The 19,007-nt window shown below is 36.2% G+C and overlaps 1 protein-coding gene across 6 annotated transcripts in view; it reads left to right on the top strand.

Moving 5' to 3' along the window:
- Window positions 1-19,007, top strand: part of CEP170 (centrosomal protein 170) — a 153,922-nt gene that overhangs the window by 98,642 nt on the left and 36,273 nt on the right. For 5 of the 6 annotated variants that reach the window (XM_069064468.1, XM_069064470.1, XM_069064471.1 and 2 more), the window contains exons 11-13: window positions 331-480; window positions 4,299-4,425; window positions 6,769-8,610. In XM_069064468.1, coding sequence (XP_068920569.1) covers window positions 331-480; window positions 4,299-4,425; window positions 6,769-8,610 — 2,119 coding nt within the window. The remainder of the gene's footprint in view (window positions 1-330; window positions 481-4,298; window positions 4,426-6,768; window positions 8,611-19,007) is intronic. The other variant, XM_069064473.1, reaches the window with a different exon arrangement.

The following is a 19,007-nucleotide window of genomic DNA, read 5'->3' on the forward strand; positions in this document are numbered from 1 at the left end:
GGGAAAGGAAAGAATAAATACCTAATTGATCAGATTGTCTATTTTTTTGATAATGTTGAGAAATGTTTTGAAGAGACTTTAATTTTTATGACTATGCTTTTTTGTTCCTGACCAAATTAATCTTTTCAAATGAGCTTTCTGACGTGCACGTATACACAACTTTTCTTTCAAAAAACCTAATTCTTATTCAAATTATTGGTTTTCTTTTTCTGTTTTAGGTTGGTATATTTAAAGACTGGCCTTCTAAACAGTTAATGATGCCATCCATTCTGTAACCTCATGCTTAGGCATTCCTTTTTAATCTGTATAATAATTGGTTTCATTTCACAGGTCTTTGGAGTAGATGACGGTCAGGATTATAATAGGCCTGTTATCAATGAAAACCAGAAAGATTTAATAAAAGATTGGGCTCTGAATTCTGCTGCAGTAGTAACAGAAGAAAAAAAAACACTGATTACATCTGGATTTCTTGATTCTGAGGTAGAATTCTGTTCCTGATGATTAACTCTTTCTCTTTGTAAAAACATGTATTTCAAAAAAAAAATTTATTATTTTGAGTGATTAGGAGGTTTCTTGTAAAACATTGAGACATCTAGTTTTCACAAGATTTTTGGTTCTAGTGCAAGCTAAAAGCAGTTCTTAAATAATTCAGAGTTTTCTAGATTTTGCAGTTTTGCTGTTGAATATTTTTCCAGCTATTTTCCAGATAAGAATAAAATTAATTCCATATTTTTGAGCACATAATAATGTTACTAATAATTCAGGTTTTTAGAAATCTTAAAAGTTTATAAAGTACTTTAGAGATATTATTTAATATAATCCTCCCAAAATCCTCTGAGGAGGTAGTTATTATAGGCGTTTTTTTCCCCACTTTGCAGATGAGAAAAATTGAGGCTCAGAGATATTTTGACTTACCTCATGGTCACACAGCTAAGTATGGGAAGTAGAGTAGGAATCTAGGTCATTCCACAGCAGTGCTCTTTCATTTGCTATTTATGGTCAGCATGGCATTAGGTATTATGGCAAATTTTTTCTTCAAATAGAAAAGTGATCTGCTACATTCCAGGAAATAACCATCTACTTGGGAAGATCAAACTCAAGCACATATAGCAAAGTATGGCATAGATCAAAGAGTCCTGAACTAGGGATCAGGAGACCTGAGTTCTCATTTGACTCTACTCTGACTCTCAGAAAGTCACTGGACCTCTCTAAACCTGTTTCCTCATCTTTAATAGATATGAGCACAGGTGATAGAATCAGAGAACCAGAGTTCCTACTTCTAATCTGACACTGCCTCTGTGACGTGGAGCAAATCACTGAACCTTTCTGGACCTCAGATTCTTCATCTGTAAAATGAGGGAGTTGAACTTGACATCTTCTAGGTCCTTTCCAGCTCTAAATAAAGGATTCTAGGAGATGATTACCTATGAGATTTTTTTTTCTTGCTCTCATTCAGTAAGTTCTTTGACCATGGAAACAGCCAAAAAGCAAGTGATTTCTATGTACTAGTAGTACTGTAGTATGTCTCTTTCTGTCTCTCTCTCTCTCTCTCTTTCTCTCACACGCACGCACACACACACACACACACACACACACACACAGATCCCCATAGCAAGGGTGTTTTTGGAGTCCTATAAACTTAAGTCAGAGAAGACATCTTGGAAAAAATTATTGATACTGTCCTAGGATAATGTATAATCCAAAATGTTAAGTAAGTCTTGGGAAAAAAAGATTGATACTGCCCTAGGATAATGTATATTCCAAAATGTTAAATAAAGAAAAAATTTATCTAAATATATTGAATGTCTATTCCTCAGAAGTTATTAGACTCAAATGGATCAGTTGATATACTTAGATTGTAATTGCATATAAAACCCTAGGACTCTGCACTTATTTTGACTAATGGATTCACTTATACATGTAACAGAGTATCTCCTGTGACTGAAAACTGATTAGTGTCTTTATATCAGAACTCTTGTTTCATGACTGTCATTCTCTGAAAGTGTCTATAAGAAGCCATTATATTTTTATGTATTTTTTCCTATCCTTAATTTGTTTTGTTGTGGGTGGTTTGCATGTATATTTGTTTTGTTGTTGTTGTTGTCTTCTTTTGATTTTTCTTATAGCTGTTTTTTGAGAGCAAGTGAATTGCTTTCTTGTCATGAATGTGAACCAGTGAGCCATATAGAACAACTGTGATAGAGAGCTGGATGCTTATGGTTGCTCCATGGAACTAACTGGCTTCAGTATTCAAGATTGTGTACTAAGATACCTATAACAAAATTTATAGCACTATCGTTTGAGAAATAACAAGTTTTTGTTCAATTAAGTGATGTGGACCAAGCCAACGAATCCTAAGTATTGCTCAGTGAGTGTTTGCATATATTGAATGATGGTAGATAGATATTTTACCGAGTTCTGTTTATTACCTTCTGTAGACAAAATAGTCAGTGGCAGTATCTTTACTTTCAGTGGAATCATGAAGTGATATACCTGCTTTCAAGGCTATAAGATCTTATTAAAAGGCAGAGGTTAAACTGCTTCTCTAGAAATTGTGATTTTATAGAAGTCTTGGTTTATATTTCTTAAAATATATGACTTAAAATTTTTTTATTTCAATGTTTTGTTTTTATTTCAAAATGATTTTCATTATTTTACTTTCATTTATTCCTTCTCTTTATATTTATACCTTCCATCAGTCTTTTATTTTGCAGAAACCCATTTAAGAAAATAAGTGTACAGCTAACAGACATAAAATAACTTGTAAATTTTTCAAAATAAGGTCTTAATTCTAATTTTACATTGTCCATGCATCATTTAGTTCCTATATTCAGCATTAACTACTAGGCTGTCAAATTAAGTCCATAATATTTTTCATTCAAAGTAAGGATATTTTTTTCCCTCTCCTTATTATCCTGGCATTAAATACAGCAATATAGACCAATGGCTTCTAGAATGATAGGACATCTTATGGGCTGAATTCCATTTATTTCAGGTCACGTTAGGCAAGAAGGTGTTGCAGTAGCACATTTTTGTAAGGGCCAGATGTGAAGGACTTATCCTAGGCCAAATGCAGCCTCTTTCCCTGCCCTACATCCCTTGAAGTCCTCCAAGAGTTTTACACATAACCTGAATATTGAAAGTTTTCTGGAGAATTGGCAGTGTTGTTCCTAATCCAAGAGCTTATCAGATAGAAATATGAGTTCCAGTTTCCCTAAATACTGTTCCATTTGTCTACTCAACTCAGTAATCATTAAACACCTTTTATGGGTAAGACCCAAACATCCATTGGGGCCCTGAAACTAGCCTGTCCTAGAATAGACAGAATTCCTCCATCAATCAATCAACAAGCATTATTTATTGCCTGCAGTGTACCACACACTGTCCTAGGTAGTAGGGATAGAAAAGACAAAAAATAAAACAGCCCTTAGCCTTAAGGAGCTTATTTCCTAATGACAGCAGGAACGTTATGAGTGTATGCAAAATAAATACCAGGTCATTTGAGAAGAGAAGGGAATTAGGAAAGGCCTAAGAACTGATTTGTATTGATTATGGCAGTGTAACAAAACTGGTTTCATTCAGTACAGTTTAAGAAACAATTATTATACAGCTGCTACGTGCCAGTGAGCCTGCCTAATGTCCCAGAAAGTTTTAAACTTAAGTAAATCTTCATACTTCAAGAATAATATGGGTTTTAAATAGCAAATGAAAATAATACTATATTTCAAAATACCTGGGCTTTACACTCAGGTGGCAATGCTAAATCAGATCATCATTCTGTTTAATTTTCTTTTACCACTCTTAAGTCTTATTCTAGCATTTCATTGTGTTGTAAAGGTGAGTGACCTTGGGTTAGAAGGCTGTACTGACAGAACACAAGGTCTACCATGGTCTATCAAGCTCAGAATACTTTTAAGTTACAGGACCAGTTGTTTTAAAGAACCATATTCCTGATCATCAAGTAATGCCCCCCCCCCTCCTGCCCCAGTAGATACAGCAATTCATAAGAACTATTTGCTAAAGGATTGCAGTCTGCATTGGTGGAGGGGACTACCCTCATCAATGAAGCCACAGATCTTGGAAATACTGAAGTCAAGGGTATGTGTGGGGAGGGAGGGTGTGGGGAGGAACTAACAAACAATTACTAAAATCACTTTGTTAGTTTCAGATGATTACTGTTATGAAAATGTGAAGTATAATTATAGCAATGTAAATGAATATAATGTGAATACAGTTGAATCTCAGATAACAAAACACATTGATTTTATAAGAATCATATACTTACTTTCCTTTTATAGGAAGGCACCACTTCATCTGGAAGCAAGAGATGGGTTTCACAGTGGGCTAGTTTAGCTGCTAATCATACAAGACATGACCAAGAAGACAGGACGATGGAGCTGTCTGCATCTGCACCAATAGAAAATGGTATGTATTTTTTAACTTTTTAAACTTTTTTTTAACAATAAATTTATTGGCAATTGGGGTTAAGTGACTTGCCCAAGGTCACATAGCTAGTTTTTGTGTTAAGTGTCTGAGGTCACATTTGAACCCCGGTCCTCCTGGCTCTATTCACTGCGCCACCTAGCTGCCCCCAGAAAATGGTATTTTAAATCATTTCCATGCATGACAATTTTTAATGTTAAAAACTTGATTGTTTATCACAATTAAGTTTGTGATACTGATGCCAAATTTATGGATTCAGTTTTAATATTAGTGAAAATATTACTAAAGCATTATTCTAGCTCCAAATGATGAAATAGAATTTTCTTAAGTCACTGAGCAAAATCACCCTTTAATCAGTCAACAGAGAAATCTAAAAATAATTAAAATCTGTGAATAAGTTCAATTCTAAAGTAAATTTTAATTCCAAAGTGTTCCTTGGAGAAAGGAAAAAAGTTAATTAGTATGAGTTTTTTCATCTAACATTATGTGATTTTTCATATGCCTGTAAATTTATATTCAAATACACCTGATAAGATCTTAGATCAAAAGCTACAAGGAACCTCAGGGGTCATCTAACCCAAACCCCTCATTTTAGAGCTGAGGCACCTGAACCCGGGGAGCTTGAATGACTTGTCCAAGGTCACATAAAGGTGAAGTTTTAATACAATGCCAATGACTGCAGAACCACTTCTTTTCCCACTTTACCATGATGATTTAACAAAAACTTTACACATGTATGTATGATCCTGTTTAAAATTTTTTGGGACTACCACTGTCTTAGACTTAAGGTATTTGTAGGAGCCTTCCTCTTCCATGATCTAGTCAGCTGTTTAATAGCTTTTACTCAAGTTCTCACATATATATCACCTCAGTCCTAGTTCATCTCCTCTTATTTTGTTCAAAGAAGAAATGAAAAAATAGAGCATTGTGTTATAGAGGATAGAGTATTGAACCTGGTAATCAAAAACTTGAAATCTATTCCCATCCCTAGCACTAACTGGAACAGTGATCTTAAACAAATCATTAACCTCTGTGAACCTCATTTTCCTCACTTATAGTTGAACAATTAGCCTGTTATAAAATTTATAGTAGCATTTCCACCATTCTCTAGGGAAGGCAAAATAATTTGAAGAATTGAGAAGCCTAGTATATTCTCCATGATTCAGTGTAGGAAGTGAATAACAGAGTAGTTGAGTTATTTGGCCTAAGAATTAATTGTAAAATTGTAAGATATTAACTAGGAAAAATAAAATTTCACCATTTTTTGGAAGATGATCTCAATTGATCTCATTTATATTCTTTCTGCTTTCAAAGCGCTTTACAAATAGTATCACAACAGCCCTGGAAGGTAGATGCTATAATTATTCCCATTTTTTAGAAGAAGAAACTGAAGCTGACAAAAGTCAAGTGACTTTCTCAGAACCATATAGCCAGTAAGGGTCTATACTACCTTCAGAGCACTACTAGGTACTTGCTGTGTAGCATACAAAAATAAATAATACATACCCTAGGCCACAAAGTGCTTAGATTCTCACAAAGGATGAATGACGTATATGTATAAAATGTTAAGTTCTAAGATCAGTGATTTAATGTTGAAAGACATCTCAGAGGTCATCTATTTCGTCTCTCTCATTTTATATATGATGAAGATGATTATACGGGTAGTAAGTGGCAGAGGTGGAATTTCAACCAGGATCTGCTAATGCCATATCTAGTGTTTTTTCCATTCTACATATTCTCTCTATGTATGTGTGTATATATGTAGAAAAATCTTTCCTGCAATAGGAAAAATGTTATTCTTTGCTGTTTAAATGCTGAAATTTTGATATTTCATGGGAAAAAAAGACTTTATCTAGTATAATCCTCCTCCTTCAATAACATGCCCATCCCCAAATGATGCACTCTTCTTGTGGATTCCTGAGTTCAAATGCGGCCTTAGACACTTAAACACAAAACCTAGCTGTGTGACCTTGGGCAAGTCACTTAACCCCAATTACCCTCCCAAAAAGAGCAAAAAAATTTATTTTTAACTTTTTTAATTCCTGCATTAAAACCTATTTATGTATCTCAGAATCTGCATGCTTTTTGTTGAGAATATTATTTGCCCACAATGATGTAACCTAAAAAAGGGTGGTGCTCATACTAGATCCAGGGTTTTGGCCTTGTATATTCTTTCTGTAATGGAAAGTTGCCTCTCCTTATGTGCTTTAAAATTTTTTCTGCTATATTTGCCAATAATTGCCTTTCTTCTGCTTATGTATAATGATTTCTTGTAGTGATATATTCTTCTGTCATCAAGTTTGTGATTTTATTTTTAATCTGTAGATACAGACATCAGTGAGTCTGGAATTTCTGTAAGAAGCACTGGATCAACCACTTCCTTGACTAGCCAGGGGGAGAGAAAAAGAAGGACCCTTCCTCAACTTCCAAATGAAGACAAGTCTCTTGAAAGTAGCAGAGCAAAGGTCCTGCCTCTGCGGTCAGAGATAGGTGAGAAACAAGACACAGAACTTCAGGAGAAGGAAGCCCCGACACAAACATCCCCAAAAGAGCGGCAAGATGCTGACAAAGTCCTAGGGAAAATGAACAGGACTGTGAATGGTCAGACTCTGAAAACTGTTGGAGACACCAAAACCCTGTTTCATCTTAACACTTGTACTCCTGGGAAAGAAAAAAGTGAGACTGACAGAGAATCTTCCTTGGTAAAGCAAGCATTGGCCAAAATTCAAGAACAGGAGCAAAAGGATCAGGCACAGTGGACACCCACTAAATTAGCTTCCTCAAAACATACTCCAGGTCAAGGAGAGATGGGTAAGGAGGAACCTCTTAGACAAGGGACACATGTACTAGACAAAACCCTGGGCCAGCCTACAAATAAAGGGGAAAGGGTGATACAAAGTGATGGCAAAAGAAGAAAAACTGAAGAAATTCTAAAAAGTCAGACTTCCAAAGGGACAGGAGGAGACAAGAAAGAATCTGCAAAGTCATTAGTGAGACAGGGAAGCTTTACTATAGAAAAACCTAGCACAAACATACCTATAGAACTTATTCCTCACATTAACAAACAAACTACATCTACTCCCCCTTCTTTTGCATTGACATCTGTAAGCAGCAGAATACGAGAGAGAAGTGATTCTGTAGATACTGATTCTAGTATGGACACAACTCTCATTTTAAAAGATACAGAAGCAGTAATGGCTTTTCTTGAAGCTAAATTGCGAGATGAGAACAAAACTGATGAAGGCCCGGATACTCCAAGTTATAATCGAGATAATTCTATTTCACCTGAATCAGATGTGGATACAGCTAGTACAATCAGTTTGGTTACTGGAGATACAGAAAGAAAAACAACCCAAAAACGAAGGAGTTTGACTAGCCTTTACAAAGATAGATGCTCCACAAGTTCTCCTTCCAAAGATGTTACAAAATCATCTTCAAGTGCTAGAGAAAAAATTGAAAAGAAAACAAAAAGTCGTTCCACAGATATTGGATCAAGAGCAGAAGGTCGTAAACTTGTTCAGACAAGTGGAAGAATAAGACAGCCTTCAGTTGACTTAACAGATGATGATCAAACTTCTAGTGTACCTCATTCTGCTATTTCTGATATTATGTCATCTGATCAGGAAACTTACTCTAATAAATCTCATGGAAGAGCTCCATTTACCACAACAGATGAACATACTCATTCCAAACTAGATGGCTCTAAAATAACTAAATCTAAGACCTCTCCTGTTGCAGCTGGTTCATCTAGTAAATCAACCACTCTTCCAAGACCACGGCCTACCAGGACTTCTCTCTTACGAAGAGCACGCCTTGGTGAAGCTTCAGACAGTGAACTTGCAGATGCTGACAAAGCATCAGTTGCTTCTGAGGTGTCCACAACCAGTTCTACGTCAAAACCTCCAACAGGGAGACGAAACATCTCAAGAATTGACTTATTGGCTCAGCCTCGTAGAACAAGACTTGGTTCGTTATCGGCCCGTAGTGATTCTGAAGCAACTATATCTAGAAGTAGTGCCTCTTCACGTACTCAAGAATCCATCGTTAGAAGTGGTGCAAGATTGAACCCATCTGATAAATTTTCTCCCAGAATTAGAGCTAATAGTATTTCTCGACTCTCCGACTCCAAAATCAGAAGTATGACTTCAACACATAGCTCTCCCTCAGGTAAACTTCATCCAATCTTTTTACAATGTATGATATTTTTTCCCATGTGTTCTTTCCCTGTAAAGGAAATTAAATGTGTTAAGTTTTCAAGGTGTTTTCTATATATTGTCAAGTCATACAGACTTTTGTGTCTTCTATTTTGCCATTATGTCATTTTGTTCAGTTCAGTAAACTGTAATCTAATATATTCTCATTATACAGATGAGGAAATAGATGCCCAGAAGACTGCTTTTCATTTTAGTAGCTAGATATAAAACAGTTATTGGTAGTTCAGAAATTCTTTTGGAATCATTTTAGGGAATTTGCACAAAAAAGTGTAATTGGTAAGGGATTTGGATTTACATTGTCCCCCAAAATAAATTATAAATGATTTATCTAAATCATATATTAGGAATTGATGTAGTATTAAAAAGAATGATTTAGCCTTTTACAATTTCCACATAGCTTGTTTATCCAAAATAAATGATTTCTTTTGAAATCTGAAACTGAATAATGTACATTTTGTACAAATGGATAACTCATTCTGTTCAGAAATATGTTTAGATCTATTTTTTTCTTTCATATATTATGAAATAAAACTGTAATTCATATGTTCTTATTTTAATGACAACATTTTTATGGGTGGGACAGGGTAAACTTTACCCACATACCTGTAAACAATATATTTGAGTGGTAATTCCCTGTAATCTCACAACTACCGTGTTTCCCTGATAATAAGACACTGTCTTATTAATTTTTTTGGACAGAAAACCACCAGAGGGCTTATTTTCAGGGGAGAGCTTATTTTAATGAACATTGACAGCAATTTTAATAAACAGGTAAATGTGAACAAAAAAATGTACCTTTATTCAATAAGCAAATCACTGGGGAAGAACAGGATGACGCACTCACTGCTGCAGCTCTGATTGGATGCAGCCCGGAGTATGGCATGCGTTTCACGGGGGGGGGACGGTGCATACAGAGGGTACCATAATGTAGCGTGTAGCGCAGGGGATCGCCTTCACTACAGTAGCAATCTCAATAGGGCTTATTTTCGGGGGAGGGCTTATTTTAGAGGAATCTTACACAGTAAGGGGAGGGCTTATTTTCGGGATAGGTCTTATTATCGGGGAAACACGGTAGTTTCCGAGGAAGAAAGTATGTGATAGGGAACTGAGAGAGGGAGAGAGAGAGATGATTTAATGCTTACAAACTTATATACCAGGTAACATAAAGAGAAGCTGGAAGGAGAGAGCAAGGCTATGAGGTAGAATAGCTCAGAGACAGAGTTGCCCTGCAAGTGACACAAATCTCCATTTTTTTCTTGATCCTATAAAGTGCTCCTCCCCCCCAAAACAAGCAACTTTATCATTAGGAAAGTGGTGCTTTCCCTCCATAATTTATATACTCTCCTAGATAAACTACTTAGTCTCTTTCTTCATATCCAGAGCTTACACTGCAAGCATTGTTAAACAAGATAAAACTGAGATAATGTGAATATTTTGTGGGTGGTTTCTAAATATGGTTACATTATTTTGTATTCACACCTCATATAACTAGTACTCCTGGGGAGAAAAGATTAGCCATTATTACAAAACACTATGTATCTGTGAAGATTGTGAGTGTTAGAGGTGGAGGGAATAAAGACACATGCTATCACTAATATTTATCACAAAACTGGTTAGGAGCCCAGAAGCATCACAAAATGTTACTTTTACACTTATGCTTCCTTTCCACCTGTCTTCCATCTCTCTTCTACTTTTCAACACATATGTTTTCTGTAGCTATTGGAAGGTAACGGTATCAACAGTGGTCAGTGATGCCAGCAGCAGTTGTAGGAGGTGGTGGTTCATTGTCATGATCATCATCATCATTTTTTCTTCTAACCTAGTGTTCTTTTTCTTCACATCTTAAACACTGATTGAAGTCTACTCTGTGGAATTTAAAAGTCCTAAATGCTTATGTATATTTTAGCCCATGGTCATAATTAATTTTTTTTTTTTTGTGGAGACGTATCCAATGACTTTGCTCCTTTGATTCATGACATTTGGCTCAGAAAGAACCACCATATTTCAGCTGCACACCATCTGTGTAGGTTTCATTTTGACATTTCTTTTGCTGCCCTGCTTACAGTCTTCTTGCTTTAGTTTACCATGTAGTAGAATGTTACCCATTTCTAACGTGTATCTCACAAAGAGAAGTTCTACTATTCAAATCACAATATCTGGCAGACTGTACTTAAGGATCTTAATATTTGTGATTATGTCTTGTATTTGAATACTATTAGGAGTTAATTATGAAATTAGGAAGCCAGCTATGATTCAGAAGTAGGTAAAAGTCAGTTATATCTAGCATACTGTCACTATCCTTTATCTCTGATGATTAATTGCACATTTTGGGCACTTTGTACATTATTGGATAATGCAAAATATTATTAATTTTCAAGTGTTCTTTCAGCTAAAGAATTTCTTTGGTTAAATATAGGGATTCCTCAGGGGAGAAGCCTCCAAACCTTTAGTTATCTTTAAGTCTAATATCAAAACAACACTAGAAAAAAATCAAAGAAGTTTTGCTCTGGAAGGGTACTTAGAAAACATCCAGTTCAACAATTTTGATTATAAAGGTAAGAAAACTGAGGCCCAGAGAGGACAGCTTTCCTGAGATCATATAATTGAAAGGCAAAAGCTAGAATGCAAACTCAGGTACCTTGATTTTGAAATCCTATGGCATGTCTACACATGATGATTGTATTTCCTTGAGTAACAAGGGAAAAATCACAGTTTCTTGATTTTTTTAGAATAGAGCAGCAGAGCTTTATTCAAATTAGTGTGAAATCAAAATGACTGAAGATCAGGAAAACATAACGCCCAGGGGTGTGTAATACTGCCTCAAACTTACATATGTTTACTTAATTACTTAGGTCTTAAGATTAGTAATTGGATTGTTATTATTTCACTACCTTTGTCAGTGTGGATAGGAAAAGGAAAATTTGACCTCTTAGGCCTCTTTACTTATTTCTGATATAGTTTGTTTTCAGTATTTAATCAGTAATTGCTACCGTGTTTCCCCGATAATAAGACACTGTCTTATTATTTTTTTTTGGTACAGAAAACCACCAGAGGGCTTATTTTCAGGGGAGGGCTTATTTTAATGAACATTGACAGCAATTTTAATAAACAGGTAAATGTGAACAAAAAAATGTACCTTTATTCAATAAGCAAATCACTGGGGAAGAACAGGATGACGCGCTCACTGCTGCAGCTCTGATTAGATGCAGCTCGGAGCATGACTCATTCCAAGTTTATATATTTAATGCTATAGTATGACATTTCTTACTGTGATGAAAAAACATAGCATACTCATAATATTTTTAAACTAAAATAAACTGCAGATAAATTACAAAGAATAAATTATGCAGTAAATCTATGGAGTCTAGTACTTTAGTAAACAGAAAACTTTTAGGAACTAGCATTTCCTGTGTCTTCAATGCAAATATTCCATCTAAAAATCCTAATATGCCACTGAAATTCAACTGCATTGTCAATAAGCTTTTCAAAGAAGTCCATCAAAAGATACAAAGTTATTTTTTCAAATTGTTTTAGATGAGCACAATAAAATTGGGGGTCAGGGAGAAATGAACTCTTTTCCCTAAACTTCATAGGTAGAAATCTTATTAGTATATTACATATGATCTGTATTCCCAAAACTAAAGCATAATTTGAAATGTCACAAGATTTCTTTTAAAAAAAATCCAGTTGATGGGGCGGCTAGATGGTGCAGTGAATAGAAGCGCCAGCCCCGGAGTCAGAGACACTTAACACCCACATACCCACACACACAAAAAAACTAGGTGTGTAACCTTGGGCAATTGCCCTCCAAAAGGCAAAAAAACAAAAACAAAAAACCCAGTTGAATAGTTGTGTGAAGTACTTTGGACATAATGGAAAAAGCCCTAAACTCAGCATTAGCAGACCTTTGACTCTTCCTTGCTAGGTACAGTGACCCTCATTTCTTTCTTTAAAATAAGATTAGATTAGATGATTTCTAAGGTCCCTTCCAAGTCTCTAAGTCTGTTATTCTGTAAATGAGCTTGGGGTAGTACAAGAAATAGAAATGCCTATCTGTGTGCTACTAACAAGTTGTGTGACCTCAAATAGGTCATTTTACCTTTTAGGACCTCAGTTTAATCATCTGCAAAATGAGATGATCTTTAAGTGTGTCCTTCCAATTGCCTTTGAATCAACTAGACATATTTAAGGGTTAGATTTAACTCAAATCAAAACTGCAGCTTCAGTAGGTCAAAAGCACAGAGAGAGAAAGCAGAACATTTCACAAATTCCTGGGAAATGGCAGCTAAAGGTAAGTTAAGAGTCTAAATGTTGGGGCGGCTAGGTGGCGCAGTGAGTAGAGCACCGGCCCTGGAGTTAGGAGGACCTAAGTTCAAATCCGGCCTCGGACACATAACGCAAAAACTAGCCGTGTGACCTTGGGCAAGTGACTTAATCCCAGTTGCCCTCCAAAAAAAGCAAAAAACAAAACCAAAGAAGAGCGATTTCATTTCGGGTTGGCTAGGTGGCTCAGTGAAATAAGAGCGCCGGGTCCGGAGTCAGGAGGATGCGGGATTGGTTCCAGCCTCAGATACTTAACACCCACACAAAATAACTTGCCATGTAACCTTGGGCAAGTTACTTAACCCCAATTACTTACAAAAAAAAAAGACTAAATGTTTGTTAGTTCATCCTCTTTTGTTTAATTGCCCATATTCTTTGCCCATATTTAAACTTATCTCCATCATCTCCAGCTGTATTGCATCTGCAATGTATAATTAATCCCAAGCCTGGATTTTGCCCTCTCTGTTAATACTCTAGTCATGGATGGGGAACCTGCAGCCTTGAGGCTACATGTGGCCCTCTAGGTCCTCAAGTGTTGTGGCCTTTTGCCTGAATCCAGACTTCAAAGAACAAATCCCCTTCTTCAAGAACACAGGTTCCCCACCCCTGCTGTAGCTGATACAGAGACAATTTCAGATTTGTCCCCACAGTAATACATGTATAATATGCAGATGGACAATCAGTGAGTGTTTATTAAATGCCTGCTATCTATCAGCTAATCTTTGGGAATACAGAGAAAGGCGTAAGTTAGTCCCTACTCTCCCACAATCTAATGCATTCCATTGGATCAACATAACTGGTTTTTGTTGCTGAGTCATTTCTGTCATTTCTGACTCTTTATGACCCCATTCAAGGTTTTCTTGGTAAGAATACTGGAGTGCTTTGCCATTTATTTCTTCATTGGATTAAGGCAAACAGAGGCTAAGTGACTTGCCCAAAGTCACACAACTAGTCTCCAGTGTAGGATCTGAACTCAATAAGCTGAGTCTTTCTTACTCCAGGCCTGTCAGCCTATCCACTATGCTACCTTAGTTGCCCTTGGTGTAACTGTTACTTAACTGCAATTTCTGATCAACCAGTACTCTCAGTTTTTCCTAATGTGCTGAATTAACAAAGCTTTTTACCACATTAAGAATGTTTGATCATTAATAATAATGATAATCATTAATACTCTTCATATTTTTCATGCCTCTCCGCCATTTTTCTTCCTTTGCTAACACTAATTCTAATCTTCAGATATCTTAAAAAGCTGTGGTTATATTTAATCAAAAACTGTTTACTGACAGTCTCTACTCTGAAAAATGCTGCAACTGATGCCAACCAAGACTTTCAGTCTCCCTAAGGAAAAAATTACTCTTGCAGCTTTAGTGATTAGAAGGATTATTCTATTAGAGTAATATTTCATATTTCTTTCTTCATTTCAATAGCAAAAAATATCTGTCAGAAAAGGAGAAAGTTACAGAAATAAATATATTCCTAAATGTTCTAGTTATTGACAGTTAAATTAAGAAATATGTCCTAATACCAAAAAAAAAATCAATTTATCAGCACACATTTATTAAATGTTTTCTGCCAGGCCCTAGGGATATAAATATAAATCTAAGACAGTGTTTGCCCTTAGGAAGCTTGCATAGAGGCATGTAAACATATATGAGGAAGTATTATCCCATGATTAAGAAATATTCAGAGAAAGGAATTTTGATCTAGGCAGTCATATTGTTGTAGAATGTCATATCCTTTGCAGTATCAGTGGGAAATATTGAGTTGATTATTCCCAGAACTAAGCAAAAGGGGTGAGGTGGGAGGTAGGTCAAAGCAGAAAAATGTAGATGGAAGAATGTCCCTATTGAATGGATGTCTGACTCGGATGTGAAGCATTCTGGGACCAGCTAGATAGAGTGGGATGAGCTATTTTCTTACTTAATTTGCCAACCAATCCAAATTGCTCAGCTTCAAGGCAGAGTCCCATAGCCCCACAGCTCAGTGAATTAATTTTCCTAAGGGTGGGGAGGTGATCTCTTGAGGTCAGTCTCTCGCAAACCTGCTTTAAGCTCCTGCTATATGCTAAATATTATGCTAGGTATTAGGTACAAAGCAAGAACTAAATAACACCTGCCCTCAAAGAACGTATTCTGTTGGGGGTGATAGCATATACACCTAAAAGAATATACAAAATAAACATGGTGATTTTGAGGAGAAAAACAAGCAGCTAAGGGAATTGGGAAAGACCTTATATAGGAGATGGTGGTTATTGAGTTGTTTTAAAGGGAACTAGAGATTCTAAGGGATAAAAATGAGAAAAGAATCCTTTCCAGACATAAGGTACAGCCTTTGCAAAGGCACAGAGGCATGAGATAGAGTGTTGTCTGTAATTAAAATCAAGACTAGTCTGGTGGAATACATATTGTTAAGTGTTATTGTTGAGTTGTTTTCAGTCCTGTTTGATTCTTCCTGACCCCATTTGAGGTTTTTCTTGCAAAAATACTGGAGTGGTTTTCCATTTCCTTCTCTAGCTCATTTTGCAGATGAAGAAACAGAGGCAAATGGGATTAAGTGACTTGCCCACAGTCTTGCAGCTAGTAAATGTTTGAGGCCAGATTTGAACTCAGGAAGATGAGTCTTCCTGGCTCCTAGCACTCTATCCATGGTGCCATAGCCTAGCTGCCCTTTGTGGAGACGTGTAATCAACTTAAAAGTGGGCAGTAATTGGAACCAAGTTGAAAGACTTTTAGTACCAAACCAAGGAATTTGGATGTAATCCTAGAAATAATAGGGATTCCCTGGAACTTCCTGAATAGAGAAGTGGTATGTTAGATCTTTGTATTTTGGAACTTTATGAAGAATGATTTAGAGGCAAGCTAAAGAGATGAGGCAGGGAGACCAATTTGAAAGCAATTGGAATAGACCAGATCTGAAACAGTAGTGGCACTGTGAGTAGAGAGAAGGGGACAGATGGGAGAGATGGTAGAATCAACAAGACTTGGCTACTTACTGTATTTGTGGAGTGAGGAAGAGTGATGAGTTGGGTCACCCTAGGATTGGAAACCTGAGTGACTGGAAGGAATGTGATGCCCTTAAATAGAAGCAGATTAGATTTTAGTGAATTTAATTTTCATAATTGGTGATGCAAGATTGGAATTCAGATAAGATACCAATGCTAGATATATAAACTGAAATCCATCTTCATAGAGATGATAATTGAACCTATGGGAGCCTGTGAAATTAATTATAAAGAGAATAGGGAGAGAGTAGAAAGGAGCACCCAAGGCAGAACCTTGGGATACAAAGTGCAGCCTCTCCAGAATATTTCTCCTAAAGCCTCTGCTGAAATTTTCAGTGGTAGAGTAATATTATCTGACTTTTCATGTTTTTTCCCTTAAAACTGAACTCTTCCCCCAGTATACTAGACTTTCTATATATAGATGCCAGTTTTTCAGTGAAAATTAGATCAGTAAGATAACTAGATGGTTCAGTAGATAGAGGGCTGGGTCTGTAGTGAGGAAGTCCTGAGTTTGTTCAGATTCTGCCTCAGATACTTACTAACCATGTGACTCTGGACAAGTCATTTAATCTCTGTTTGTCTTAATACATTGGGGAAGGAAATGGCAAACTACTACAATATCTTTGCTGAGAGAACCCTATACAGAGTCATAAAGAGTGTCAGACACAACTGAACAACAAAAATTTCTTTCATTAAATGATAGTCATTTTTCAGAATGTTTTCCTCTTTTTAAAAATTCGTAAACTATGTTAAGAGAGAATAAAATTATTTTTTCAATACTGGCCTCAAATTCTACACATAAAATTTATGTGAAGTTTATACACTTCTTTTTGGAAAGGAAATTTGTTTAAATTTGAACTTTTTCTAAATTAAAGGAATTTATGTATTTCTATCATAAATTATTAAAAGTAACTTGTACAGGGGCAGCCAGGTAGCACAGTGAGTAAGAGCACTGGCCCCAGTGTCAGGATGACCTGGGGATCGAATGCGGGCTCAGATACTTAGCACCACACCCAGAAATAACTGGCCATGTAACCTTGAGCAAGTTACTTAACCCCAATTGCTTTAGGAAAAAAAAGTAACTTGTACTAAAATTTAATTATAGATGATCTCCCCTATCAGTCAACAAGTATTTTTTTATAAGTATTTATTAAATGCCTACTATGTGTAAGACACTGAGGGTAGGCCCTGAGGATATAAACCAAAGGTGAAACAATCCCTGCCCTCAAGGAGTTTATATTCTTTTGAGGAAGACATCATGGACATGTGTTAACTATGTAGCATGCATACAAAATTGACATTAGGTAATTTGGGTCAGAAGGGCATAATCAGCTTAGAGGATCTGAGTCTAGAAAAAACAACAGGGATTTCAAAAGATGGGGATGGAGGGGGGTGCATTCCAGAAGCAGGGACATAAAGGAATGGGGAGGATAGAAGCTATACAAAAGCATGGAGATGGATAATGGAGTGCCTTTATAAGGGGGAGCAGTAGGAACATTTATGTAGCTAGTAAGCCACAATGTGGATGAAGGGAGAAAATATGTAATAAGACTGGAAAGTCAGATTGGAGCCATGTTTTAAAGAAGTTCAGTTGCCAAATAGAGGAGCTTACATGATAGGAAACCACCAGAGTTTGGAGAATGACATAGTCAAATATAGTTTAGAAAAATCACTTTGGCATCTGTATGAAAGATGGATTGAAGTGGAGCCACTGTTGGAATAGGCCAGAAGTGATGAGAGCCAGAACTAAGGTGGTGGCTATGTGGATGGAGGGGACAGATGCACAGTTTGATAACCAATTGAATGTGTATATTAGGTGAAAGTAAGAACATTAAATATATAAAAGAAATTATATATGCAGCTTGTCCTTTTCTTTTTTCATGTATGGTAAATGGCATGTAGTATTATATTAGTTATTTAGTAATCTCTTTAAAAATTATCCTGTTACTTTAAATATATTTTAATTTTTTGCTCCTCTCTCATTTTAGTTTTTAAAAACTGGTGGCATCTGTTTCATTTCCTTTCTTAGTAAATTACATTCTCAAAATAAGCTTCTAAAAAAATCTATTTCTCAGGATAGTCTACCTTAATTTGTTATATTCCATATAATGACTTCCCCGCCCCTTTTTAATATGCATTTATCAATAGATTTTTTTTCTTTTGGTTTCTTTTTCCTCTATCAAGTCTCAAGAATAAGGATTAAGTTTCATAGTATCTAACGGCTACAGGTTTTCATATTCAATGAATACATAAAGGGCCTGAGGAAAAACAGCATGGTACAGTGGAAAGAAAGTAGACTGGAGTCAGAGGACCTGGATTCACACCTCACTCTGATACTACCTATATAGCTTTGGACAATTAGCTTAATATTCTGGGTCTCATTTTCCTCTAGGTGGCCTTCCAGGTTTAGACTTATGAATAGAGAGGCTTCAGGAACTCCCAGTATGAGAACTCTCATAATTTTTTAAACTGAAACCCATCCATGACTTAGTAGAGAAATCATAGGGAGTTGATCAAGTCTTATCGTGGCTAAATGACTTGCCTAGGATCCCATAGCTAGTAGATAAAGTAAGATATGAGTCAAAGTCTTCCCAACTCAACTTCATCATTCTATTAACTATGCCATTTTTGTAATAAACATTATAACATACTGTAACTTACCCTTAAAGAGGAAAAAAGTGTGAACAAATAATAAGACTGTCTTTTTTTTGTTTGTTTTTGCTTTTTGGAGGGGAAAGGTAGGGCAATTGGGGTTAAGTGACTTCCCCAAGGTCACACGTCTAGTTTTTTGTTAAGTGTTTGAGGCCAGATTTGAACTTAGGTCCTCCTGACTGCAGGGCCAGTGCTCTATGCACCACCTAGCCACCCCAATAAAAGACTTTCTTAAGTGCAAAAGAGAAGTCCAGGGAAAATGATATGAGAAACATAAGAAGACAGCAATTATATATCCATCATTTAATGTGTGTGTGTGTGTGTGTGTGTGTGTGTGTGTGTTGTGGACCTCTTTGGCAGTCTAATGAAACCTG

This window comes from Petaurus breviceps, unplaced genomic scaffold (assembly GCF_028583685.1).
Source record: "Petaurus breviceps papuanus isolate PSGF00001 unplaced genomic scaffold, PetGlider_PUasm1.0 90633, whole genome shotgun sequence".
Taxonomy (NCBI): domain Eukaryota; kingdom Metazoa; phylum Chordata; class Mammalia; order Diprotodontia; family Petauridae; genus Petaurus; species Petaurus breviceps.